This window comes from Panthera onca, chromosome C1 (assembly GCF_046562875.1).
Source record: "Panthera onca isolate mPanOnc1 chromosome C1, mPanOnc1 haplotype 2, whole genome shotgun sequence".
Lineage (NCBI taxonomy): Eukaryota > Metazoa > Chordata > Mammalia > Carnivora > Felidae > Panthera > Panthera onca.
In genome coordinates, this window is record NC_138346.1 from 48,046,290 (window position 1) to 48,073,772 (window position 27,483).

Here is a 27,483-nt window from a genome sequence, read left to right on the forward strand (position 1 = left end):
CAGAGCCTGGAACCTGCTTCAGATTCTGTGTCTCCCTGTCTCTCTGCTCCTCCCCCCACTCACACTCTGTCTCTCAAAAATAAACATCAAAAAAAATTATTTTAAAGTATCACCCTAATTTTTCATGGGAACTCAATGACAAAGAACCTCAGCTCAGTTTTTTGGTGGATTTGTTTACATGCTTTCATAGTAATCAAACTTCAGTATATACTACTGTAATATCAGCCATCTCCACAATGATGCTAAGCAGTTTTTAGTTCAACTGTAGGGTGATATTTAATTAGGCTGGTATCTATCAATTCAGGAAATTAGACTTTCCTGTAGCATTACCTACAGTCTCTTCTTAAGGCCAAATTCATAACAGTTTACTAAACTCATAGTAGTACTGTCAGTATTCTATACAAGTCCATATCCAGTTAAGAGAATCCTTAAATGTCTGTTCCTTCTGTGGTAACTATACGAGATAATATTTAATTAAAATCCTTAAGCTAGAGGTTTTAAGAAAATATTCATATAAAAACTTAAAAAAAAAAGGACCATATTTGGATTTTAATGTATGATGGTCTTTATTTACAACTTTATTGGCAAAAAAGAAGAGGGAAACATTTAAAACAGTTTAACACAGGGCATTGCAGCTGATTCTGTCAGGTTAAAGAAGTTTCCTTTTATATGTCCATCTAATTGTCCCAAGATATACAATACTGAATCTGCATATGCAGTTTCCTTTATGAAATACAGTGCTCATATTTTAAAGGCAGTCTTCAAAACATATAAATACAAAGAAAACGAAATCACTCATTAAAAACTGCATTAAATGAAAGGTATTTTAAATTTAAATTTATGTTGTTCTTATAATACATGCCCAATGAAAATCAAAAGCTGGAAAAGCAGTTACACTTCCTACTTGAATGGACAGTTACAACAATCATTTTCTGCAATGACCATTATATTTTCAATTTATCATGAACTACTCTGAACTTACTATGAGATGTAGCCAAAGTCAGAAGACAAGACGTAGGGAGAATATTCCTTTTTGGGAGGAGAGTAAGCCCTCCAGAATCAGCATGGGAAATAAACATCCTGTTGAAGAATTCTAGGTGGAAAAAAATTACTGTAGTCAATTTCAACTCATGCCGAGCTGGCTTAATTTTTTCAGACTTGTTTGGTGTCATTCTTCTAAATCAAGTGTGTTTAATTCTTCTTCTAGTTCATCCAAATCTTCCCCAGTAAAAAGATTTTCATCAACAGGAACAGCATCAATGGCTCCATTTTCCTGTCCCTCCCCTTCGTTGTCCTCTTCCAAATCACTTCTTTCACCATTTTCAGCCCTACCTCCGGAAGCTTCACTTAATTTGTTTTCTAAAAATAAATATTGAAATCAATAAGGCCCAGAAACAAAAAACACTATTCCATTAGCAATTGACAGTCACAGACTTGATACTACATTTCTTTTCCTTTTTTCATGAAAGCCTTCCCTAAGATTACTCCACCAAGACCTGATCTTTCTTTTTCTAAGCTTATTTGTGACAATTACCTAGACCTAGTGTAAGGTATGTCTTGTACTATAGACATTTAACTGCTTAACAGTCTATACATTTGAGAACAAGATTTACCTTATACAATTTTGTTTCCTACCTGACCTAGCAATTAGGTTTTAAAACGGTCAACTTCCACATATTTTATTTGAATAAATAATTATGGAATCAAAAAATGTTTTAAGCAGCTACTTAGCTTTTGGTTGGGGTAACAGTAGTTAAATCACACCAGTTGTAACGGTGCAAAAACATGTGAATCCAAAAACATTTCATCCTGTCATCAAGCTGTGAAAAAAGAACCTAGACTAGGGCTATGCAGCTACTTTTCCTTACAGGCTCAAAAAGACTGAGAAAACAAAAATGCAGTCTTTTTGTGTTCGTGACACCAATATTTACACAAAGATAATTTTTAATAGCCTAATGTAGATTTTAGCTATTTCAAACATCTCTGATCACAAAAATCTTAGGGATTATAGCCTCGGAAGTTCTTACAATCATACCTACTGTCACCAAAGTCCTACTTGTAAAAGGAGCAAATCGGTCTCCATACTGGCATTAAGATAATATTGTCTTACAGCACTTGGATCTCAGGAAGGCAAGCCAGTTTTTCAAGTTATAACTTGTATTCCTTTATTGTAAAAATAAGTTTTAGTTTTGCTCTCTCAACCTTTGCCTTGATTAGTATTCTTCCTACCTTTTTCTCTCATACTAACCATGCTGAACTTTCACTTCTCTTCAAACTCTTCAGTCATGGCACTATTACATATGTGCTTATTTTTCTCCTCATTCCTCTTATCATCGCAGTCCTGATGAAAACTGGCACCCTGTTCCTACAACTTCTTCCCTAACAGCAACTGAAGAATTATTTCCAGTTCTCATCCTACTTGATTTTTCTGAAACTTCTTTCTTAATTTTCCTCTGTCCTTCTCAGTGTCTTTCCTAAGCTTTCCCTCTTTTGACTACTCCAGAACACTGAGGTCTGCAGTGTGTTCTAGAATGTTCTCATATCATGAAATCCCAAACTGATTACCTACATCTCCAAACCCATTTCTGTCCCCTTCTAGTTTCAGTTAATGGCTTCAATATCCACCCAGTCACCCATTTCTACAGCTTCCACTATTCACTATTTCTATATACAGTCAAATCACACATTTATGTTGCCAGTCTGGTCCCTGCAGGCATCCAAGTTTGCCAGTGTGGTCTAAACTACCCCCTTCCCTCTTTAGACAGAATCCTAGTTCTTCAAATTACACACAAGTTAGCATACTTACCATCCTTTTCTGAAGTATACGTGCTGAATCTTTCAAGACTGGCTACAGTAATACCTGTCTCATCTACATCTCTTGGGATATACAGGCTTAAATCTATGTCATTTACACTCACTGAATCATCAACCTTAAAAACACAGAAAAGAAAGTTGTTACTTAGGAGGACAGTTTTCATAAATTACTTGCCTTTCACCTCTGACATTTATCTTAGTGAAACAAAATTTTCACTAATGCCAAGTGAAAACAAATGATTGACAACTGTCAAAATTCATTCCTTTTTCTAAACTTGAGAAAAAGAAAAACAATGCCATATTTCAAGCTTCTTCCTCTGACATATAGAATATGATGTTTTTATTTTCAACTCAAAGACAGAAGTCAGAATTTTATACCATACCAAGAATGAATAGTCAGCTACGTTTGCCTATAACTAAATGATTCTGCTGTTGTCTCCTGCTTCCTACTCTGTACTTTCTTTTTCAGTATAAAATATTAGAAAACAAACAAATCTTTTTTTTCTTTTAGAGGGAAAATAAAACACATACTTTTTACAGCTAATATATACAGGTACTTAACTATACCAGTCACTGTTCTAATTTATTAAGAATTATAATCTTATTAATCCATTTAATTCTCACAAGTACCTTGCATGTCTCTATAGAAGAGTGTGGAGACCTATAGTATAGGTGATTTCTCAGGTTAGAGTCAGGATCTGAACCAATGTCCCAGCGTTGCTACTCTTAACCATGTTACTCTGTTACTTTCTATTGGCTCTCTCCATCAACATGAGCAGAAGTGCCAAAGCTTCCTCTTACCTCATCACCACCTGTTCCCTGGGTGTAACGGGTATCATCTGCTTCCTCATCATCATCATCAACCAGTTCAGGACGAAATTCAAACACTTCACGACCACTAATCTATTCAGGTACACAAACATATCGACTCAGGGCAAATTTCAAACATTTCTTGGTTACTGATTTCAGACATACACATGATTAAGTTACAATAAATTCTTGCATGGCACAGAAATTATAAAATGAAAGAAAGAATAAAGAATCTATTCGGGTGAGTTTGGGACATACCACTAATGCTTTCCCTGCTTTGAAGTCTGCTTTTCGTCTTTCCATATCTTGCTCAAGTTTATCAATCTTTTCTTGTCTTTTTCTTTTCTTCCATGCAAGAAAAGATTCTAGAGTGATTTTGGTAACATTTGGACCTAGGGCAGAACGCTGCAAAGAGAAAAGAGTTGTTTTTTATTCCCCCACCAAATCACCTTTAACAGTATTTAAGAGTTTTCTCTTAATGCAAGTAAGTCTTTACCTGTGACTAAGACATCAAATTTAGAATAAATTGATTCATTTTCATTTTATGTAGCAATGAGCAAAACGAGTGTCCAGAGAGACATTTTTTTAATGTTTATTTTGAGAAACATTAATGTTTATTTTTTTTAACGTTTATTTTGAGAAAGCACAAGCGTGCGTGCGGGCGAGGGAGGAACAAAGAGAGGAAGACAGAATCTCAAGAAGGCTCCATGCTGTAAACGCAGAGTCTGATGCAGGGCTTGATCTCACAAACTCTAAGATCACGACCTTAAGCTGAAACCAAGAGCTGGATGCTCAGCCGACTGAGCCACCCAGGTGCCCCAGAAAAACAAACACTTCTATATGCAGTAAAATATATTATCCTGAGCTGGATTTCTTTTCAAAATTGAAAGTGAGGAAAACTTGTCAGGAGAAATTGTTTTAACGTAAGTTAACTGATGAAAACAAAAAAATATGAAAAACACTATGACAATACCCAGGTTTCATTTGTGTTCCTCAGGAGATGAGGAAAAAAACTAAGCAAAAACATCATCTCCTCAGAGCCAATAATCAAGTAATAAATGTATGGAAAAATAATACTTGCTGACCATCTGCCAGGTATTTGGTACTGAATGCTTTATACACATATGCTACCACATTGATCCCCACAAATAAGCGAACAGAAAGAGATTGGAAATTTACCAAAGGTTAACAGCTAATATGTTGTAGAACTAGGATACAAACATTCTCAAATATACCTGACTCTGAAGTCTGTATTTTCTATTATAGCATATTGCCTCCTGTGAGACACTAAACAATATGACCATTTAAGAACAAATATATATAATCCCAACCTTAGACATTTATACAACTTATTTAGGTTATCCAAAAGAAGGGAAAACTGGATATAATTTGAAATATCCAACCCTAAATCTAGAATTTCCAATAATCTCAACATTTTCCTGTCACTCCCAAAAGCCATATCTAACTCAGTAGCCGTGTCTACTATTTCATGGAGTAAACCTCTTTTGTGCTGACCCAGAAATGAATAGCGGAAGATTCTCTTCAATGAGACATATTCCCCTCTATCAACAGAGTGAGTGCTTTGAGTCCAGGAATGATGAAAAAACATGAACTGAAAAACTGTAGAAGTTGTCTCCTTTAACACATTTGATTAGTAAAATAGCTAAAGAATAAGACATCAGGAAAAACATCTAAAACTTCAAGTTCAATCTGAATATTATTTTAATGAATATACTAGTATATCAATCTTACAGAAAGAATTTATTTGATAAGCCAATAGCATTAGAAGTTATTTTATAATCCCAAAATTAATGTCATGATGGGCTAACGATTATGGCTAGGTTTACATTTTAGACATACAAAAAAAACTAAATAAAAAGTAAGGCAACTTTGGGAAAAGGTCTCTTCCCCTTTCATAACATGCTAATGCCCCCAAGTGGTAAATATTATAATTTCCCAATAAATACTGCTTTAGTTTCATAGCATGAGAAAATTCTAGTTACCTCTCTTTCAATTAGATCTTCTAATGAAATTTCATCTTCTTTCTCTTCTTTTTTTTTATCTTTTTTCAATACAAATCCAGGAGGAAGTGCATGACGATACATGCAAATATCACCACCTCCAGGGCATACCCAAAACCAGCCATATTTGTTGTTTTCAATAGCTTCAAGGAAATGCTTGCACACCTATAGAGACAATAATATTCACAAGTAGTGGCTCAGTGTAGTCCATTTCCAAGGTAAATGCTGAAGTTTATGGAACAAGTACATTCTTATTCACATCCTTATGCTACTCACTTATGTACAGAGCACACTTTGTGCAGAAATGTACATATAATCTTAAAATTTTTAATACAATGGCAAACTCCCTTTAGAGAGGATCTACATAAAATTTTCAACACTGTTCCAAATTCTGAATTATACAAAAGGACATGTCTCAGTTTAGCCTTTGTAAATATACACCCAGTCTGATTTTTAAAGAAGTGAAAAAATATAAATGGTTATAAAAAACTAAAACCAATGATTTTGTTTTGGCTTGATCCTTCTTAAAAACTAATTACATGCAATAATGATACATTATTTGAATTATCTGAAATTATAGGCAATTTCTCACATCTATGAAGAGAGAAAGGAAGCAAAGTACAAAAGGAACAACAAAGGATACAACCGCATTGAAGCCTCATGTAATAAACTTCAGAAATAAGAAAAACTGACTAACAAACAATACTCTTTTCCCGAAAAAATACAACAGATATAAGTTAAACTAGTATTCAGAAATTTTCTAGCACACCACAGTTTTTCACCATAACCTCCCTACAGATAAATATGTGGACATGAATGGAAGGTCTGAGAAACAGGCACCGATTTTTAAAAGTACATTCCTGGAATACTAGAGCCATTACCTACCCAAAGCTCATTTTGCAATTCATGTCACAATATTTTCAACCTTCTTGATTTAAAGTCTACCTACCACTAAAACAGAGTGTTTATTAATTCTCCTTCCATTCATTTTGCACAAAAAATAAGGAAAGAATTCTTATCTGAATATGTAATTGTATTCATCCATATTTGATAGAAAGTAAAATCACCTCAAAAAATGGTATTTGAAGACTTTAGTCACATGGTTTTCAAAGGTTACTTTTGAATTAAGAATCTAATTTTATAGAACTTACACTTGTAAATTCCAAAAACAAAGCTTGATGCACTTATCTTTATCAAAAGATCCAATAATTTAAAAAATAATCCAGTAGAAAATGGCAGCAAATACCTTGCCACATAATTCTCCCTAATGATAAATATCACAGCAACTCAATTCAAGAAAAGGACATACTATTTGAGTTTTTGGTTTTTTCTTTTCCGCCTCACCGTGCTTCTTGTTCACTACTTCTTCCAGTTTTTTCTCATCCCAATTATCCATAGTATCTAAATAAAAAGAGATATGAAAACTAAATACTATAATTTTATCTACTGTTTCCAAAACATATTGCATATCTCCTTAAACAGGAAAACTGTATCATAAGACTTATGACCTAACACATTTTCTTTAAATTATGCCATAGGTAGGAATAAACAGTGTTATGAAATTATTCACCAAAATCCTACGTAGTTTAGACAAGTAAGAAGGTGGTACTGGAAGAGAGGGTGAGAAAAATTCAAAATTCATTTAATCAAGGACATAATGCTATAAATTCAGACTTTATGGAAAACAATTTTATCTATCTATCTATCTATCTATCTATCTATCTATCTATCCATCCATCCAAACACAGCCCTCATAAAGACCAAAATATTCTTCAAGTACTAAATATCTTGGTAACAACCAAAAGATAGTTTTAAGAAAAGGTCTTAAAAAAATACCTTTTTCAAGTTCTTCATCTCTTGCATCAATGTAAACACTTCGCTTCTCACACTTTCTCTCCAGAGTCAAGTCATGAGAGAACTTACATTTATCTCCTTTAGTACACTGTCCTTGCTTAAAAAATGCACACACCACAGACTTGGGATCTGCACCTATGTCAAATGGCACACGATATTTGTATTACAATCTGCCAGATCACAAAGTATAGCTTCTATCTGAGATATAATTACTGTTGGTGAACTGGTTATTTTTCTATTCACTGATGTGAGAGGAAAATACCACTTACAAGTGACTGTTAAGACATTTCTTTAAAGTCCCTTCTACAGCATTTCATATCTGCATTTGTTTCTTTTATTCTTACCATTCTTACTCTCATTTCCAGGGGTGGGAAACCAAACAAACTCCTACACATTCCATAGTCATTGTCTAGTTGGAGTCAATGAAGCAGAGGCAAAAGAGAAATATACACAGAGGTATACTGCCAAGAGTTCAGAACTTACAATTTATAGAACCATAGGTTTGCCTTGGCCACCACCAAAGAATGGATATTATAAATCAATTAGTGGACGGTCTAATCCTTAATTTTGCCTTAAGTGGGGGGCTAGTACCTGGAGTTATAGTTGTACAATCACATAGCTGAGCAGATAAACAAAGGGCTCATAAAAAAGTCACTGATACAGATTTTGACAAAGGAAGGATCATTTCCATAGCAGACACATTGGCTTATAATCTGAAGAAAATAGACATTAAAACAAATTGACTTTTTTTTTTAATTGAAGTATAGTTGATAACACAATGTTACATTAGTTTCAGGAGTACAACCCAGCGATTTGACAAGTCTGTATGCTATGCTCACCACAAGTATAGCTGCCATCTGTCACCATGCAACACTATTACAATACCACTGACTACACTCCCTATGTTGTACCTGTTATCTCCATGACTTATTCATTCCATAAGTGGAAGCCTGTACCTCCCACTCCCCTTCACCCTTTTGCCCATCGCCCCCCAGTCCCTTTCCCTCTAGCAACCATCAGTTTGTTCTCTGTAATTTATGGGTCTGTTTCTGCTATTTTTTTTTTTTGTCTGTGTATTCATAAAATAAATTAAGAGTTTTTAACCATGAATATTTGATTTGATATTATTGATATTGATATTTGATATTATTTGATAAAAATAATACCCTCACATTTAAAGTTTACCTTTACTTATTTTTTGAGCAGCAACTACAGGTTTGAACAGCTCATTTAGTTCTTGCAATTCTTTCTTCTTGTCATCTTTCTTCAACTTCTTTTCAGCTTCACTTTGTGCTACCTATAATATTCCCAGGTATAATATGTAATTTGACTTCATATAATAAAATTGTTTTCACTATACAATAGTACATTATAGCATCACTAACATAACAAAACATTCACACATGTACACGTACATAGTCCTTACCTCTTAGTATCAGTGTTACAATGGCTTTTCGGTATATATTAAATAGTGTGGTTAAACTTTTAAACGAAACTGTGAGATTTTATATCAGTTGACTTTTAAAAAAATTTATAAATGGTACCATGCCAAGTAAAAAGCATATTCAAAAGCTTACAGCAATAAGCATTTATTAAGCATTTGCTACATGCCCAGCTTTTTTAGTAAATGGTTCTCACCTGGGATTTTCTTCTTATGACAACCACCCACTCCCCAGAAACATGTGGGTGCGTTTTGAAGATCAGAAATGCCAACATTAGGAAATGCGCAGTCCCACACAATAAAGAACTGTACCACCCAAAATACCTACAGTACCCTTGTGGGAAAACACTGAGCTAGGTCAATGTGGGAGATTAAACAAAACAAATATGACATATGACACAGTCCCAGGCACACGATTTACATACCTAATATGATTAGAGGATTCATCCAAATATTTATATGTCAGGTCCTATGTTAGATGACAGGGAATACAAAGATGAAAAGATAAAGATGCTTATTTAAAGAAGCTCAGAATTTAGTGGGAAGACAGACATGTCAACAACTATAATATAATATGTGGTTCTCTGGGAACAAGGAATGCCTACCTACATGCCTATAAAAATCAAACTGAGCTAATACTTTATGGATGAATTCTTCTGATGAGCAAGGAAAGGAATGCAGAGAGAGCCAGCCAATGCAAAGATACAGGCACCAGAAGGAACAGGGTATGAGAAACATCAATGAAAAGTTTGGACTGTATCAGTAGGTGACAGGGAAAATTCAAAGGCTTAAAGTAAGTCAATGACATAATCAGACAGTGTTTTATAAAGATCACAATGGCAACTGTGTGAAAAGTGGACTAGAAGGAGCCAAAGAATGGCAAGGAAAATTAGGAGGCTAATGCAACTGCTGTAGGCAAGAAAACACAAGAGCTTAACATAGACATTAGTAGCAAGGATGCAGAAAAGATGAGAGAAGTGAGAGAGAGAGCTCTTAAAGAGGCAGAACTGACACTACTAAATGACTGACTAGATATAAAATGTAAGCGAGAGGGCGGAGTCTAGAATTATCACATTTATGGTTAGTGCTGTTAAACGAGACAGGGAATACAAGAGGAACAGGTTTCAGGGTAGAAATTAGAGGTGAGCTCAGTTTTAGACATACTGAGTACGAGATGCTTACAGAGCATCTGGATAGAGCTAATACTCAGAAGGCAAGTGGACATCGATCTTGGTATCTGGAGAGAGGGTCTGCTTTAAAATAAAAATTTTAGAAACAGCTTATAGATAATTAAAACTTTAGGATGTATGAGATAGGACAGCATAAAGAAGTGACAAGGAAAAAAAAAGTGACAAGAGCACAGTTCCCTGAAGAATACCAATATTAAATGAGGCAACAGAACCTTAAAAAGCCTACAAAAGGGTCCAAGAAACATCAAAGAAATAGATAGAAATCCAGCGCAAAGAAGTATTCATGGAAGAAGAAATTTTAGGAAGGGAATAACTAAATGCTAGGTTAAAGACATCCCAAATCCTGACTCTGAAGATGTGATGGGATGTGTTTAAACAGAAAAATTGTAAACCATTTTTTAAAAAGAAAAAATTTAAGTCATTTTATCTTAATGAAAATATCTTTTGCTCACTAGGCACATGTCTAACATTTATGGGGCCTAGAGCAAGAGTACAACGGAGGCTTCATAAACCATTTTTGTAAGTTAGAATATTTGTAAGTTAGAAATCAAGCTAATGCTAAACAAAGTATGGTTTATACCTCTGTTTAAGAAATATACCTTGTGACCTGGAAGGACAGGTTCAAATTTAAAATGCTCAGGTTCCATGGAGTTCTACACTGGAGCGTGGCAGTAAAGCAACAGTCAACGCCTTCCTCCTCCTCCTCTTCCCACCCTGAATTTCATCCCATCATGTGAGTGCATGAAGGTGGAAGGTATGGGGTAGGATATGGTGTGGATTCAGGCTCTGTCCACACTCCTAGCACACACCCTTCTTTTGTCATACATGTGTCACTGAAGTGAACACACACCCTACCTTTGACTACTTCAGGCATATTGGCAGCACAGGATACTCTAAGATAAACATGGGTAACATGACCTCTGTAGGCCCTGAACTATTGTGGAGAGAGATGGTGCAAATTCCCTTGACCTCACTGACTCCTTGCTTGTGGGAGAGCTATGTCTGGAGGCAAAAGAGTAGGGTCATCCTCTGCAACACAAGGCCTACAGTAGGGTGCCTATTGCCTGGCTCTAACAGCAGGACTGCTGCTCATTTCACAGATAAAAGCCCAGGTACCCAAGAAATTATCAAAAAATATAATCCTGAATGTACTACGAATCCTAATTACCACCACCACGAATGCTATGACTTTCTCAGGTCTATGAAATATAAAATTACCAGTCAATATACCTCCCACAAGTGAAAATATGGAGAGCAGAATAGGATTGAAAAAAGGGATAAGGGAAGAAAAGTGAATTATTTCCACACACCTGTATTACACCAGAAGATTTATGTTATGTTCTCATTTAACCACCATAGGAACCTTACAAGGGTAAGTGCCCTTCCACTGTACACATTAAGACCAGTGTTGCTAAATAACTTGAGATCATATAACAAAGAAGATAGGGGAATTCATACCCAAATTGATCTGACTCCAAGATCTCAGCATGAATTTTTATTAAACCAGGCTACTAAATTAGCACCACGGAAGATTAATAGTTTTTGGCTGTGCCTCTATGTTGGAGGCACTAATTTAAAGAGATAATCTGAGTGACAGAAATTTGTTTCAGATTGGGATCACAAATATATATTCTGATATCACAGATGAAAAGAAAAGTATTTCCAAAAGTTAAGAAAAAGGACAGAGTGGTGAAAAAAGTACATTTTAAAAGTATAGATGCAGGTCTGTAAAATCTTAAATTCAAGAAAGTGAAAGATTTAAATAACTTGAAGAAAAGGGACTTTTTTTGAATGCACTGCCAATAGATAAAATTATTTCAAAATCATATGGAAGAATAAATGCCTAAGGTAGCCAAGAAAAATATAAAAGGAGTAACATCTGGGGGAAAGGACTCCCTTTAATATCTAATAGAATATGTTAGTAGGCCACAAGAATCAAAATCAATGTGACACTAGTTTATGGACATATAATAAATAGAACATAAAAGAGAATCCAGAAATGGATCCTAACATATTTGAGACTTTACTATATGTCAATAGTAGTATCTCAATTCAGTGGTAAATGATGCTGGTATGAGTGGCTATTCATTTGAAAGAAAATTAACTTTGTGACATAAAAATTTATGACAAATTATAGACTGTAAGAAAACATACATGATCTAGTAGTGCAGATTATTTAAAAAATCCAGACATATCTAACAATACAAAAAGTGAAAATTGTTGTATAGCAAATATAACAGAAACATCACAAATTATCTGTAATGCAGACATAAAGTGTCTCTCATAACTGACAAGAAAAAGACATCCAGAAAAGTAAAGGATATGAATAGACAAGTCAGAAAAGTACAAACCCAGACAGTCAACAACCATATGAAAAGATACTCAAACAAAACAAAAACATACCAAACCAAAACAAAAGATACTCAAACTCTTAGTAGTGAGGGAAACAAAATAAAAATGAGATCTCATTTTATACTTACCAGATTGGAAAACCTTAAAAAGAACTTTAGTATCTATAACTCATGTACTGAAAATGAAAATGTGAAGTATTACAATCTCTACAGAAAGGGACATAATTTATTAAATTAGAAATCCATTTCCTTTGGAAAAAAAAATGAAATCCATTTCCCTTGATCTAGAAATGTGTCATAGATAATTTACGCCACAGGAAAAAAAAGCACAAATGCCTATAAGAACACATGTACAAGGATACTTCTCGCAGAATTGTTCTTAGTGTCAAAACGCTGGAAACAAAGAGATCATTTATAAATAGCTGAAACAGATGGATATAGTACATCCACATCCTAGAACAGTACGCAGCCATTAGAATAAATTAGAGCTATATCAAAATGGCTTGGAGGAATATCTAAGAGGTATTGCTGAGTAACAAAGGGAAGATGCAGAAAAGTTTTAGAGGAGGATTACATTTTCAAATACAATTACCATGCCAAATACTTTTATCTGTAACAGACGCCTTATGACATTCATATGAAGAAAATGCAGAAATTTAAGTTATTTACCTGACGTGGATTTTGTTGACCAAACTTAACTTGGTGAGTGACAGCCTTGATAAATTTCTGTTGCTTTGCTCCTTTCTTATTCTTTAGACCAAAAGTTTTATCCTGAATGAAAAAGAGTACAGAAATAACTTAGCAATTTATATTATTTTTTATCTGTTTTTTTCAGTCATATCTAAAAGTCATTCTTTCATTTAATTACTGGTAAGAAAACTATTCCTTCTTATGCTATATAGACATGCAAAACGCTAAAACATCAAGTCCAGGCAACATATGACCCAGGATTCTTTACAATTCAATACATACTTATCATTACTAAACCTGTTACTCTATGATGCTTTTTCCAAAGTCTGTTTCTGAATATAAATTCTGGATGTGCAGAATTGTGATACATGACAAGATGACCTACAGTCAAGTAAGTTTAGGAAAATGTTTGGTTAACAGTATTTTTAATTCTTAAGCGTACAATATCTTAGAGCCTTTACCAGAAGGGATATAGTTAGGAGCAATTCCACATCTTATTTTACCTAAGAATGCATTCTTCTCAGAGTATCCTACAGGATTGTGTAGTACTGAACACATTTTGGGAAATACTGCATAAGATACATTAAGTTCTGCACTGTTTTGTTCTGTCTTGGTAAGTTATCTTTTCAAAACAACTTTTTTTAAGCTTATTTTTAGTAATCTCTACACCCAATGTGGGGCTCAAACTAACAACCCCACAATCAAGAGCTGCATGCTGAGCCAGCCAGGAGACCTTCAAAACAGTTAAATCTATAGAACTCAAATTACTGAAACGTACACATTCCTAGCTGTTGTTAATATGGAAATACTAAAATTGAGGTATACCTAACTAAAAGCGATACCTTATTTAAATTTGGAATATTAATATAGTAATTTGTGAAAGCTATTAATATGATAGCAGCTATCACATATGGAATGCTTATTATGTGCAAGGCACTAATGATCTTTGGCTATCTATTCATAAGCATCTAGTACAAAAACATTCAGAAGCCACTCTACAAGTTTGAGTGTGTATTTGAGTAGGTATAAGCTAAGGAATGCCATGGAGTGCCAGAAACCACCAGAATCTTGGAAGACCCAAGAAAAGATGTTTTCCTAGAGCTTTGAGAGGGAGTATGACCCTGTTTACACCTTGATTTTAGACTTCTAGCTTCCACATCTGTGAGAAAATAAGTTTCTGTTGTTTTAAGTCACCCAGTTTGTGGCAATTTGTCACAGCAGCCCTAGGAAACTAATACAGGAGGCTTGCTGTGTGGGTTCCATCCTTAGATGAATGGGTGGCAAGGCTGTCAGGAAATCACCAAATACTGGTATCTGAAGTCTTTTTTTTTTAAATGGCTTTTCTGTTTCTCAGAAGGATCCTCTGCCTAGGAGTGCATTAAGCCTGACTAAAGATCTTGAGAAGAGAGCAGGTGAGAGAGAGTGTCTCTTAGCTCATTTCACTGCACAGACTCCTTTCAGTCTCATATTTTAACCACCCCCACTCCTACTCTCCCTTCCACCTCCTTTGTGCCTAGAGTTCCAGAAACAGAGGCTTCTTGATTTATTCCACCCCTGATTTCTCACTGGGAAAATTATCTGGCTTAGTCTTCGTAGATAAGAACCATCAGCTACTTCTAAGACTTGTAACCCTCAGTTTCCAGCCTCTCATCTTCTGCATTAACCAGTGCCTCCCATTATTGAGTTTTTCCAGAATTCTGCAGAGCAAATCCACTTGGTTCTTAATGACACAATCCTAGGTGGCAGTCAGGCCTGAATGCTCTGTTCTACTGAGCCAGTTACCCACTTATCCATACACTACCAAACTTTGTAGGTTGAGGTTGAAATAGAAGTTTAATTTGTTTTAGTGTTTATTTTTTAGAGAGAGAGAGAGAGAGTGAGAAAGCGCATGCAAGTGGGGAAGGGGCAGAGAGAGAGAGGGAGACACAGGATCTCAAGCAGGCTCTACACTCAGGGCAGAGAGCCCGAAGCAGACCTGAACTCACAAGCCATGAGGATCGTGACCTGAGCCAAAGTTGAACACTTAAACAATTGAGCCACCCAGGTACCCCTAGATGTTTAATTTTAAAATGCAGTTTGCATTCTTTCTCATTCTCGGTTATGGGTGGGTTTGAAAAAGGAAGAAGAGGCAAAAAGGTCTTTACTTTTGAAAGGGACCTGAGACCCTCTGAGAGGAATTTAGTCTGAAATAAATGGGACTATTTTGAAGCCTTTACTTTGGTATTATTTCTGAGGAAAGGGACAAGATAATAGGAAGAAAGTATTATAGGTAAAGAATACCTATGTGGACAAGTTGGAAAACAACAACAGTATTGATAGGATTAGTATGTGAAGACATTCCAACACAACATAACTTTGCAGAATCTCAGAATCAATAAAATAGATCAATGTTCTTAAGACTACAAGTTGAAGAGGGGTTTAGCTCTACAAAGTTCTCTTTTTATTCATTCATCACATCTATATCCATCCATATATCAAAATTTCACTTTCCCCTACTTAAATTTCTATTCTCGTGTTTTAATATCCCATATTACAAAATTCTACATGAATTTTCTATAACCTATGTATATATAAAAAAAAGATAGAAGGTGGGGAGCCTGAGTGGCTCAATTGCTTAAGTGTCCGACTTCGGTTCAGGTCATGATCTCATGGTTCTTGAGTTCAAGCCTCGCATTGGGCTCTGTGCTGACAGCTCGGAGCCTGGAGCCCGCTTCAGATTCTGTGTCTCCCTCTACCTGCTCTCTGCAGCTTGCACTCTGTCTCTTGCATTGTCGCAAAAATAAAAAACATTAAAAAAAATTTTTTTTTAAAAAGAAGGTACATACAAGCTGAAATTGAGTTTTTTTATGGCTGGTTTTCCTTGTTTTTAGGTAAGAAAATTTAACATTCAATTCAGTAAGAAGAAAAGATGGTCAAGTATAACGTGACATATGAAGAGAGGTGAGGACATACATCAACTAGTGTGAAATGCCATACTTTCCTTTCACAAAAAGTGAGCTCTCATGGGGGGCAGGGAAGATGGAAAACCCTAGATAAAAAGAAATCAGTATCAAAAGTGCAACAGCATCTACATATGCCTTGCCAGAGAAAAGCATAACTGGAGTTCAAACCATGCCCCAAACGTTAACGACAGAAAATGAACAAACTATGAATAAACAAGGCCAAATATCAAGGCAGATACTGACATATAAAGATTTAGGAAAGACAAAAGTCCTCTAAGGGGACTTGACCAGCTAGAAAGAAGTACTCATGACAACAGATTCTGGTGGAGGTATATAAGCTCCAGATCCCTGAAGAAAAACAGTTTTTCAGGTTTAATTACACTGCTTTAGCACATAATTAACCAGCCTAAAAGAGATAATGAATGAGTTGTGTTTTTTAAAGTCTCTAATTAGGTTGGAGCTCAGAAATTATTTTTTCTACGGAGACAGGGGACACATCCATTTAGCATTCACGAAACCTAAACACCTCAATATTATTTTACTGAATCCTCTTAACGATTCTATGATGTACTATTATCTCACTCTGTAAATGTGGATACTGAAGCTCAGAAATCTTCAATAATTCTTCTTAAGTCAGACTGTATAGTGTGACGATTTATGAGCTCTGGAGTCAGACTGCCAAAGTTCTAATCTCAAACAAAACTGGGCAAATTACCTTCTTTGCCACAGTTTTCTTATTTATAAAGTGGGTCTCACTCTAACCTCTTAGGATTGTTATGAAAGTTAAAAGATTCACTATAAAGAAGTCGTATAGCACACTGGTTAACAGGACTCTGCAGCCAGACCTACAGGGTTGAAATCCTGGCTCTGCCAATGGCCAGTTTAGTAACCTTGGGCAAATTGCTTAATCTCTGTTCCTGTTTCCTCAATTATAAAAAGGGTAATAATACTTATCTTACTGAGAGAATTAAAGAAGCTGCATAAGTTTATCACTTGTAGATGGCTGTCTTCTCTCCTTTCTCCAACACATCGATAACTATGTCTGGCTCAGTAAGAGTTAACTATTAAGTGACACAGATGAAATGTGAACCAAGGTATATTTGACTCCAAGCAAAGTCTTTGTTCTTCCCACTGTGAAAAACTATTTCCCAGAGAAACCTAATTAGGTTATTGTGCAGGTTGGTACAAAAAAAGCTTTCTGAATACCACATTGTTGATCTGGGAAATCAACAACACCTAGTGAAAATAGAATGGTTTATAATCTGGAATACTTTAAAAGGACTTTCTCCCTTTTTCTTGAATTTAGGACAAACACTTACTTGAAGATTATCCTGGATTTGGGGGTCTGGGGGATATGAGACAGGAAGACTGGAGGTTACAATCAAATCCAAATCATGGTTAAAATAAAACAAATAGTCCTTACTGGATCAATAAGGCCCCAAAAGTTAGGTTATAAGGAAGGAACAGTGTGTGTAGGTGTCTGTGTGCGTGTTTCAGATTTGGGAAACTGAATACAAAGGAGTTTAGAAAACAGGTAGTATTTCTTAAAAAAGGATGGCTCCCTGAGGATCCACAGCCTTAACATTCAGTGAACTCCAGACTTCATTTAAAACTAACCCTTTCTGGGGCACCTGGGTGGCTCAGTTGGTTAAGCATCTGACTTTGGCTCAGGTCATGACTTCAAGGTTCATGGCTTAGAGTCCTGCATCGGGCTTTGTGCTAACAGCTCAGAGCCTGGAGCCTGCTTCAGATTCTGTGTCTCCCTCTCTCTGCTCCTCCCCTGCTCACACTCTGTGTGTCTCTCTCTCAAAAATAAATAAACATTAAAAAAAAACTGAGCCTTCTTCCCTTTCCCACCTTATTATATATTCATGCTTCTTTTACAGCCAACCTCCACTCCTTAAACAAGATATCTGAAAAAAGGAAGGGGTTGGGAAAGCAGGTCAATACTGACTAGTGCTCCAAGATAACTGTGGTCTACCTTTTGGGTCACTAGAGTAAGTAGAGGCTAGCACTGTTTTATTTCATTAATTGGTCACGTTCACCCACCGCCCCCCCCCCCCCCCCCCACGTACTTACTGTCTAATGTATTTTTGTTGTCCATTCATACAAGAGATATTCTGCAGCTGGTTAATCTAGCTTCAAGTAATCAACAGTTGACTTGGACTTAAGTTTTTCATTGGCAACCAATCATTTCTCTTCCTCTATCCTTCACACATCTAGATCCCATCTCTATACGTGTCTTATTACTACTTCCTTGCTGCTACAAGTCCTTGGCTGGATGTCCTTTATTTACTTGTCCCAAACACAAAGATTATTTCTCTCTTTCCATAATCAAACCCTTTATTTCTCAAAGCTGACTTCAGTTTATTAAATGTTAGCTATAAGAAAGCAAATGCTATATGCCATTTGGGACAACTGCATGAACGTCTAACAGAACTATAACCTTTTCAATATACTCATTTCAGAAAAAAAATACCTATTAATCCAAATGAACTCATAAATTTTGGGAGGTTTAAAGAAGGAAAGAAAAAATGTAGGCAACAGAAAGAAATTATTTCAAGTGACAGAAAGTAAGCCCTGTACAGACTGTATAGGTCAGTCTGATTATTTCTCCTAACTAGTTCTTATTTATAATACTAATAAATAATAGTAGCTGCCATTTATTGGGTATGTATCATATGTCAGGTATTTTACATGTCATCTCATTTAACCCATGAATCATATAACTCTGTAATACAGAAATTCACTCCATTTTGCTGATGAGAGGTACATCAGTTTTAGCTCTGGATAATCAATTTTTATCCTTAACCCCATGCACTAACCATCAAGACATGCTAGGGCTTTAGCAAAGTTAAAAAAAAAAAAAAAAGGCACCTATTATAGTATTTAACAAAAAGGAATATATTATTTCCTAACTAGGCTGGGTAACAGAATTTTCTCTATAAATCTAGTTTACAACAAATGATAAAACTTAACACTAATTCACAGTATTGCTGTACCTCTCGAGTGGTAGTAAATATCCATGCAACACACTTCCATCTGCAAAACCTTACATCCATTAAAATAAAAAAAATTTTTAAAAAGGTGCTCATCATTTATGATAAATGGGAGTGGGGGGGACAGGCTAAGTTCACCACTCTGTTAGGGTATTTTTTTGTCAGTTAAAGAATGAAAGAATGCAACTGTCTTAATTTTGTTTTTTTCTTTGGCTAAGTCTTCATTAATGAAACTAAGGCTGCTTCCTCTTTACCTTAAGAATAACCTTGTACAAGATGAACAAAGCCATTATCGACATTCTTAGTCGATAAATACTATCAATGACTTTCATTCACAATTACTTAAAACAAAAATACTCCTACCAATTACAAATGAAACAAATAACTTCATAGAGTTAAAGCTCAATAATGCATGAGGTACTTTGTCAGGTAACATTTAATTTCTTATCTACAAGGAAATTTCACTTTGTATCATGTTAATTCATTTTCAGTAAAGAAAACTGACAAGTAAAATGTCATCCCTAAAATATCCTTGGTTTACACAGCACTGAATGCTAGCAGATCACCATTCCCAGGGATCCACTTAAGTGCCAGTAGTCCAGATTGTTCAAAACGATAATACTAGACACAGATGTGAAGATGACAGTCTGCCTTTAAAGTTCTGGCTATGTTGGGGCGCCTGGGTGGCTTGGTCGGTTAAGCGTCCGACTTCGGCTCAGGTCATGATCTCACCGTCAGTGAGTTTGAGCCCCGCGTCGGGCTCTGTGCTGACAGCTCAGAGCCTGGAGCCTGCTTCCGATTCTGTGTCTCCCTCTCTCTCTGACCCTCCCCCATTCACGCTCTGTCTCTCTCTGTCTCAAAAATAAGTAAACGTTAAAAAAAAAATTTAAAATTAAAAAAATTAAAGTTCTGGCTATGTTGCTTCCTCACAGTTCTAAATAGTACAAATTGGCAATTAGAATACAGGTTCTGCTTCAGAATTGGAACTTGGCCAAGATTACTAGAATTCTTTATAGGCAGGTTAAACCAGCAACGTTAAAAATTATGTGAAAAGAAACAAACACAAGTACTGATTAAGTTTATACTATGCAGCCCTGAGCGCTTTCATTGCTATTTTTCACGGCTGTAAATACCAAATATTAAAAATAGTGAACATTTATAAATAAACTTATCATTTCAAAACACCCAACAGGCATTTTGGTCGGGCTGTAGTAAAAAGTAACGATTCCACAAAGACTGTCCATTATTCCGGTACACCACACGCAGAAAAATGGTCATGTTTTTTTTCCAATTACATCCAAAGCTCAGGAAGAACTACTTAAAACTCACTGATGGTTCACTCTCTTCAGAAACTCACTAGCAGTCGTTGGAAGGCAAATACAACACATTCAAGAACGTCAATAGTATTCTCTGCCATTAAAGAGCTATATAGGTTCAGTGCGCTAAATGAATATATATAATAAATTCAGATACGACACAACACAGCTAGTGACATTGAAACGTAATCTCTTCAAGCACTGTCGATGTAATTTACAACGTATATATCAAGAGCTATGTACAAATCAGTGGGCTGCGACCTTAAAGAAACCTACACTCTCTATGCAACTTGTACCAGTTTAGAAATGGATCGGAAAACCACGAAATGGTAATTTGTTGGCTCGAAATAAGTAACTAGTACTCCTAAGTGTTAGGTAAAAAAACACAAAGCTCGTCCTGAGCCGGCCTGCTAGAAGGAGTCTAGCCCGACCCCATTCAGCGTACTTTTTAAAAACACAAGCCTAGAAACGTCTTCAATTTTAAGGACTGGAGAAGGACAAAATCCCTGAAGCGGGCACTGGAGTGGGGGTGCCCTCTTGAACCGGGGTCGGCGAAGGCGGGCGTGTGGGCGGAGAAGCAAAGCAAAGGCTGGGTGCGGGGGCGCCAGCAGCGTCACTATAGCGATGAGAGGTAGCGAGCTTCATCACGGGGCTGGAGAAGGGGCAGTGGGCTACACAGAGCCAAACAGAGGGACACGTCGCCCCGGAGGACGCGAGCAGGAGCCATGGAGCGGGGGACCAGGAGGCTGCTTCCCTGAGGGCTCGCAGCATGAGTGGGGGAGGGGGGGTGGGTACTCACTTCAATAATCTTCTCCTTCTTTTTCTGCTCCGCCTTTTTGCTGCCCCCGGCCTGAGCCTGTTTCTTGGGGGGCATTGCGGAGAGAGGTGGCACCGGCCAGACTTAAGCGCAGCTGGACACCGTCAGGGGATCTGGCCCCGCGGCAGGAGGAAGAGGACACGGGCCTCCGTCGCCGCCGCACCGCACGGAAAGCGAGGCGCTCACTCACCACAGAAATGCGGCCTTTGCGACAGGTCGGTGCCGCAGAGCATGGTGGGTAGCGAAGAGCGGAGCCCGGAAGTGGAGCTGCGCGTGCGCTTGTGCCGCGGCAGGCCTGGAGGGGGCAGGGAAGGGACGTGGGAAAATGACTTGGCGTCACTTGTGATGTCGCTCATCCACCTGGCTCTCTAGGTTGTGGCAGGCCTCAGGATCAGTGGGGCGAGCTGGTTGGTGCCGGCTGCGCTTGGGTCCTTCCTTCGCGTTCTTTTTCGCTGAAGATGGGAGATTCTTTTATCCTGCTTGCTCGTTTAATGGTCGCCCTTACTGTCTCTATCCTGAATGATCACCGAGCAGCCACCAAAACTCAGGTCCCAAACTATGCAGTTACTTTCTTCTCGTGCACAGATGGAACAGGGCCAGTCGGCTGGCGAGCACAGCATGCTTCAGGTTCCTGTGAAGGTTTATAAAGAAATGAAAAAGTTTTATTTGAAGGGCGCCAGGAGTAACCTCCCAGAGAAGGGGAAGTTGAAATCTTTTGATGTCCAATACTTATCAAGTTATTTTCAGATTTTAGGAAAGTGCCTAGATGAAACCTAAAAACCCAAATTTAATGTGAAATTAACCAAACGTAGTTTGTGTGTGAAGAGCACATCTCAACAGCTTTCATGAAGTGCTTGAAAGTCTGGGAAGTACTGGGAACACTGCACACATTATTTTATTTAGTTATTACAAGGACTTTGAGGTAGGAATTGTTACTATTTGCATTTTATAGATGAAGTACAGAAAGGAAGGCACATGCCCAAGGTCATAGTAAAGGCTGAGACAGGGATTTAAACTCTGAAGTCTAAATTCCTATCACTAACATTACAAAAGTGGTCTTGTTTGAAAAAATACTTGAATGAGTGATTGGTGCCCATTAATATTTATATAAACCAAAATGCTATTTTTAAAAAAATATATAATGCTTGGCTGTTATTGTTCCATGATTATTAAACTGTTTTTGTTAGGAAGTATTGTCGTGCCCGGAGTCATCTTTATAGATAAAGGTTTTAAATCTCTTTGTGGTGCCTGGGTGGCTCAGTCGGTTAAGCGTCCAAGTTGAGCTCAAGTCATGTTCCCACGGTTGGGGTTGGTCTATGGGTGAGTTCCAGCCCTGCATCATGCTCTCTGCTGTCAGCGCAGAGCCCACTTCAGATCCATTGTCTCCCTCTCTCTCTGCTCCTCCCCTGCTCTTGCTCACGAGTGCACTCTCTCTCAAAACTAAAACTAAAGCATTAAAAAATTAAAATCTTTTTCATTAATTTCCATAAGAAGAGAACTAGGAATCTCCTTACTTAGTGCAATTGATTATTTGAATAGTAGCTTTCTATGTTAAGATAGATAATGTTGAAGTGTGTATATACAGAGCTTCCTGAACTTATGGTTATGTCCTGATAAACCCATGGTAAGTTGAAAATATCGTCTAAGTTGAAATGCACATAATGTATTTAATCTCCTGATCATTATAGCTTAGCCTAGCCTACCTTAAACGTGCTCAGGGCACTTACATTAGCTTACAGTTGGGCAAAATCATCTAATACAAAGCCTATTTTATAATAAAGTATTGAATAGCTCGTGCGATCTATTGAATGTTGTACTGAAAGCATAAAAACAGAATGGCGTGATCATGTGGCTGACCAGGAGCTGTGGCTGCTGCTTCTGCCTAGCTTCAGAAGAGAGTATCTTATCACATAAACGCCTGGGAAAAGATCAAAACTGAAAATTTGAAGTATGGTTTCTGCTGAATGCATATCAGTCTTGTATCATTGTAAAGTCAAAAAATTGTAAGTGAAACCATCATAAGTTGGGGACTGTCTGTGTATACACTCATGAAATTTACTTCATCTGGTCTCCTGTCTCAGGTTGATGGACTATGCTGTCTTTTACTTACTTATTTACTTCCTTGTTTATCTTTTGTTCTTGTAGTTGTTCTTAGAGCACAGAGGGACCCAGCCTGCTTCCCCCTTTATTCAGTGTTATAATCAGTTTGATTCTTTGGAGATCCTCTCCTTTAAGACTTCCTGTAGGGGTAGAATGTAGTTGCCTTAATTTATTCTTTTTTTTTTTTTTTTAGTGCTTTCAAAGATACACTTTGGGTCCTTTGTATTTTGAAGAATTTTTTACTGGCAATCATGAAACTAATAATAATAAGTAACAAGTATAGGGAAAATACAAAGAATCTAGAATCTCATAAATTATAACAGTCGCCCCAGGCTCATAATTCTGTTTTTTTTTTTTTAAATGTTTATTATTTTAGAGAGACAGACAGAGCATGAGCAGGGGAGGGGCAGAGAGAGAGGGAGACCCAGAATCTGAAGCAGGCTCTAGGCTCTGAGCTGTCAGCACAGAGCCCAATGCAGGGCTCAAACCCATGAACTGTGAGATCTTGACCTGAGCCGCAGTCGGACCCATAACCAACAGAGCCACCCAGGCGCCCCCAGGCTCATAATTCTTATTATACCTTCTGCCTATAGCCTTTGCTTTTGTTTCTGCCCTGAATTGTGATATGTAGAGAAAAAAGATCCTTCCTGGCCTCAGGTGGAAATATATACATTTCTAAATGTGGTATCTTCTCTGATAGTTCTCTCCCTCTCATAGTTATTTCTTCATAGATTAGAAATAAGTCTCAGTCATTGAATTCACTATTTTCTGAAATAAGGTAATTCTTGTTTGCGGTCTCTAATAGAAAATGGCAACAGGAGTAGGGATTCTAGACCTTCTACTCTACTTCTTCATAATTCAAAGTGAACTTCCACTAAATGAAGTTTAATGTTGTAGTCTGGGGTTACAAATTCAAATGCCCAGAAGGCAGGGATATAAACTTGGGTGTCAAGATGAGTGAAATACATTAGGGAATAGTGGGACCAGGACCAAACCTGAAGTAAATGCCCACCATAAAAGCTCAAAAAAAAAAAAAAAAAAAAAAAAAAGATGCAAGAAATGTCTGGCTGATTTGAGGGACAGGCTGCGAATTTACTGCCTTGGATATCATTCCCAAAACTGCATCTTTAGAAGACATCAGAATGTATTTTTCAAACCTGAGTCACTAGGCTCTAGGAGATTTGGTATTGAAGTAGAATTTTTTTTCTTTTTTTTTTTTTTTTTGCTACCCAACATCCAAAGGTCCTTTCTGACCATAGTTGATATACTTGAAAATTGCTGAGAGAGGGGGCGCCTGGGTGGCTTGGTCGGTTGGGCGTCCGACTTCGGCTCAGGTCATGATCTCACATGTGCTGACAGCTCAGAGCCTGGAGCCTGTTTCGGATTCTGTGTCTCCCTCTCTCTCTGCCCCTCCCCTGTTCATGCTCAGTCTCTCTCTGTCTCAAAAATAGATAAACGTTAAAAAAAAATTTTTAAAAAAAGAAAATTGCTGAGAGAGTAGTCGATCTTAAAAGGTCTCTCAAATACAAAAGAAGTAACTATGTGAGGTGAATGTGAGGTGAGATGAATGTGTTAACTAATTTTATAGTAGTAATCACTTTACAGTGTATGCATAAATCACGTTGTACACCTTAAACTTACACAGTGTTATATGCTACTTGTATCAATAAAAATGGGGGAAGAAAGAGAAAGGGGTAGAGATCCAAGATCGAAAACAAAGCAAAGGTCCTCCCTGTGTGTGTATGTGTGAGCGAGAAATTCCCCATTACATTAAAATTCCTACTTTACCAGCTAAAGGGGGCAAGTTTTTCCTTTTCCCTTATCTCAACCAAATCCTAGATACATAATTTAGAGTTAGGCAGATTCTTCCTGTTATCTCCTACCTATGCGTAAGGCTTTTGCTCTCAAAGGAATGAGACAAGACTCTGGAAGCGTTGAGGAGTTCGTTTTGTTTTGTTTCTTTTTGAATGATACTCACTTTTATTTTGGTATAATTTCATACAAATAGAGTTATAATTTGCACTGATCCTCAAATTGTCCCATATTGGCCCATTGGCAGGTTTTGAAAGTTACCCCCGAGCCATTTTGACACAACCCTTGTTTCATAACTATAAAATAATTACATGGCTCTAAAAGCAAAGCTACAAAAGATGTTATATTTGACAAACTCTAGCTTATATCCCTCCCCTCCGACCCATTTCCTTTCTTCCCCTAAAGAGCATTAAACGTATTACAAGTCCAGTGGTGGTAGGCCAATGGCAACATCTGTACTAGACTTTAATTACATTCTTTGCTATTATCTCTTGCTGCTTTTGTTTTCCTAGCCTAATTTCTAGGCTTCCCAAGATTCTGATTTACTAAGATTTCCAGGATTCCTTAAATTTTGTGAGCAATCTTTCCAATAAATTCCCTTTTGACTTAAGTTAGACTTGATTTTAGTTGTCTGCAACTAAGGACTCTGTCGTGGGATGAATTATACCCCCTTTATTCATATGTTAAAAACACTAATCTCAGCACCTCAGAATGTGACTGTATTTGGAGCTAGGGCTTTTAAAGATCCGATTAAGTTAAAATGAGGCTGTTAGTGTTGGCTCTAAACCAATCTAACTGGTATTCTTATAAGATGAGGAAATTTGAACACACAAAGAGGTATTAGACATGCCTACACTCAAAGAAAATACCACATGTCCACAGCGAGAAAGCAGCCATCTGTAAGCCAAGGAAAGAGGCCTCAGAAGAAACCAATACCTTGATCTTGGACTTGTAGCCTATAGAGTCATAAGAATCTAAATTTCTGTTGTTTAAGCCACCCAGTCTGTAATATTTTGTTATGGCAGCTCTAGCAATAGACCCTGACTGATAAAGGACTGATCTATGCTGTGGCTGTTGCTTTGATGGTGAGCAGAGACAGGACTGCTAGCTTTTCTAAATAAAGTCTTGTCATAAAGACAAGACTAATCTGGACGTGTAAGTTACCGATGCATTTTATGAGTTGAGGCAGTACATATTAGAAAGTATTTTGATTTAAGTGTTGGATTCTTCAAAAAGCTTCTGACATGTAGGCAGTTTCCTTTAAGACATTTTTTTTCTCTCCAAAATAATAAACTATTACAAAAGATTTGCTAATGTTTCAACAGAGCATGTAAAATCTCTTTTAACTTGTCAGTTTGAGTTTCAATTCTGTAAACTTTCACTTCAACCTACACTGACATAAAATTTTCTTAAATGGGTGACTTGTGTGGGTGACTTATCTGTTGCTATTTGAAATATTCCTTGGTGTCATTCTGATAATAGTTATTATGGCATTTGTCAAGATATCAAGATGTACAATTTCCAAATATTTTTTGCTTCATTGAAGTTAAAACCATTTCCCATCAATCATGTCATTTCCCTAGTAATAGCTTTCTGATGATTTCCCATGCCCCTCTGAATTCAATACTGAGGATTCTACACTTTCCTCAGCTCAAGAGTGTCTACTTTTCATCTGGTTATTTCAGTTTATACTCTCCATTTTAGGTCAACTTTTCCTATCCCCTCTGTATCCGATATATTCTCTACACTCTTAGAGCTTTTCATATATAGCCTTATGTATGTAACAGAAACTGTCTACCTTTTCTCCAAGCACCATAAATAGAAACTTTGGTGAGTTATCTTTGGTTCCTCCTTCAGCCTCCAAATCCAGTCAAGTCCTAATTACTCTACCTCTTAAATATTTTTTGAATTTTGCCCTTCTCACCTTACTACCTTATATCAGGGCCACATCTCTTGCTTGAACTGTTGCAAGAAAGTCTTTTTCTCAATTTCAACCTTTCTCCTTCACATTTATTCTTAAAAAGTTAGTAGATTGCTACATTTTTAGTTAGCAGATCATCAAATGAACAAAGAGGCAACAAGTAGTAATGGATAAAATATTTCATGCGATGAAAGAATGTTGTGTATACATTACAAATAATCTGAGGATATTATATAAAATAGTCTTATTTTCTGTTAGACACATATCTAGGTTTTTGTGAAATGTATATATTTTTTGTTATTGTCCAAATAACACCACAACTTCCAGACGTTTGCTACCTGAACACATTTTAGAATAACTGATTTAATTAATCAAATACCATGTCACCTACATATCTGCTTTTAG

The 27,483-nt window shown here is 36.8% G+C and overlaps 1 protein-coding gene across 1 annotated transcript; it reads right to left on the minus strand.

Annotated features, from left to right (window-relative positions):
• Window positions 1-541: 541 nt before the first annotated feature.
• ZC3H15 (zinc finger CCCH-type containing 15) lies at window positions 542-21,470 on the minus strand. Its single transcript, XM_060622293.2, has 10 exons — window positions 21,228-21,470; window positions 13,151-13,252; window positions 8,685-8,796; window positions 7,482-7,634; window positions 6,955-7,046; window positions 5,628-5,810; window positions 3,883-4,029; window positions 3,616-3,717; window positions 2,807-2,930; window positions 542-1,359 (listed from the first exon to the last, which is right to left on the minus strand). The coding sequence occupies exons 1-10, from the start codon at window positions 21,300-21,302 to the stop codon at window positions 1,169-1,171; spliced, it is 1,281 nt and encodes a 426-aa protein (XP_060478276.1). The 5' UTR covers window positions 21,303-21,470; the 3' UTR covers window positions 542-1,168.
• Window positions 21,471-27,483: the final 6,013 nt, after the last annotated feature.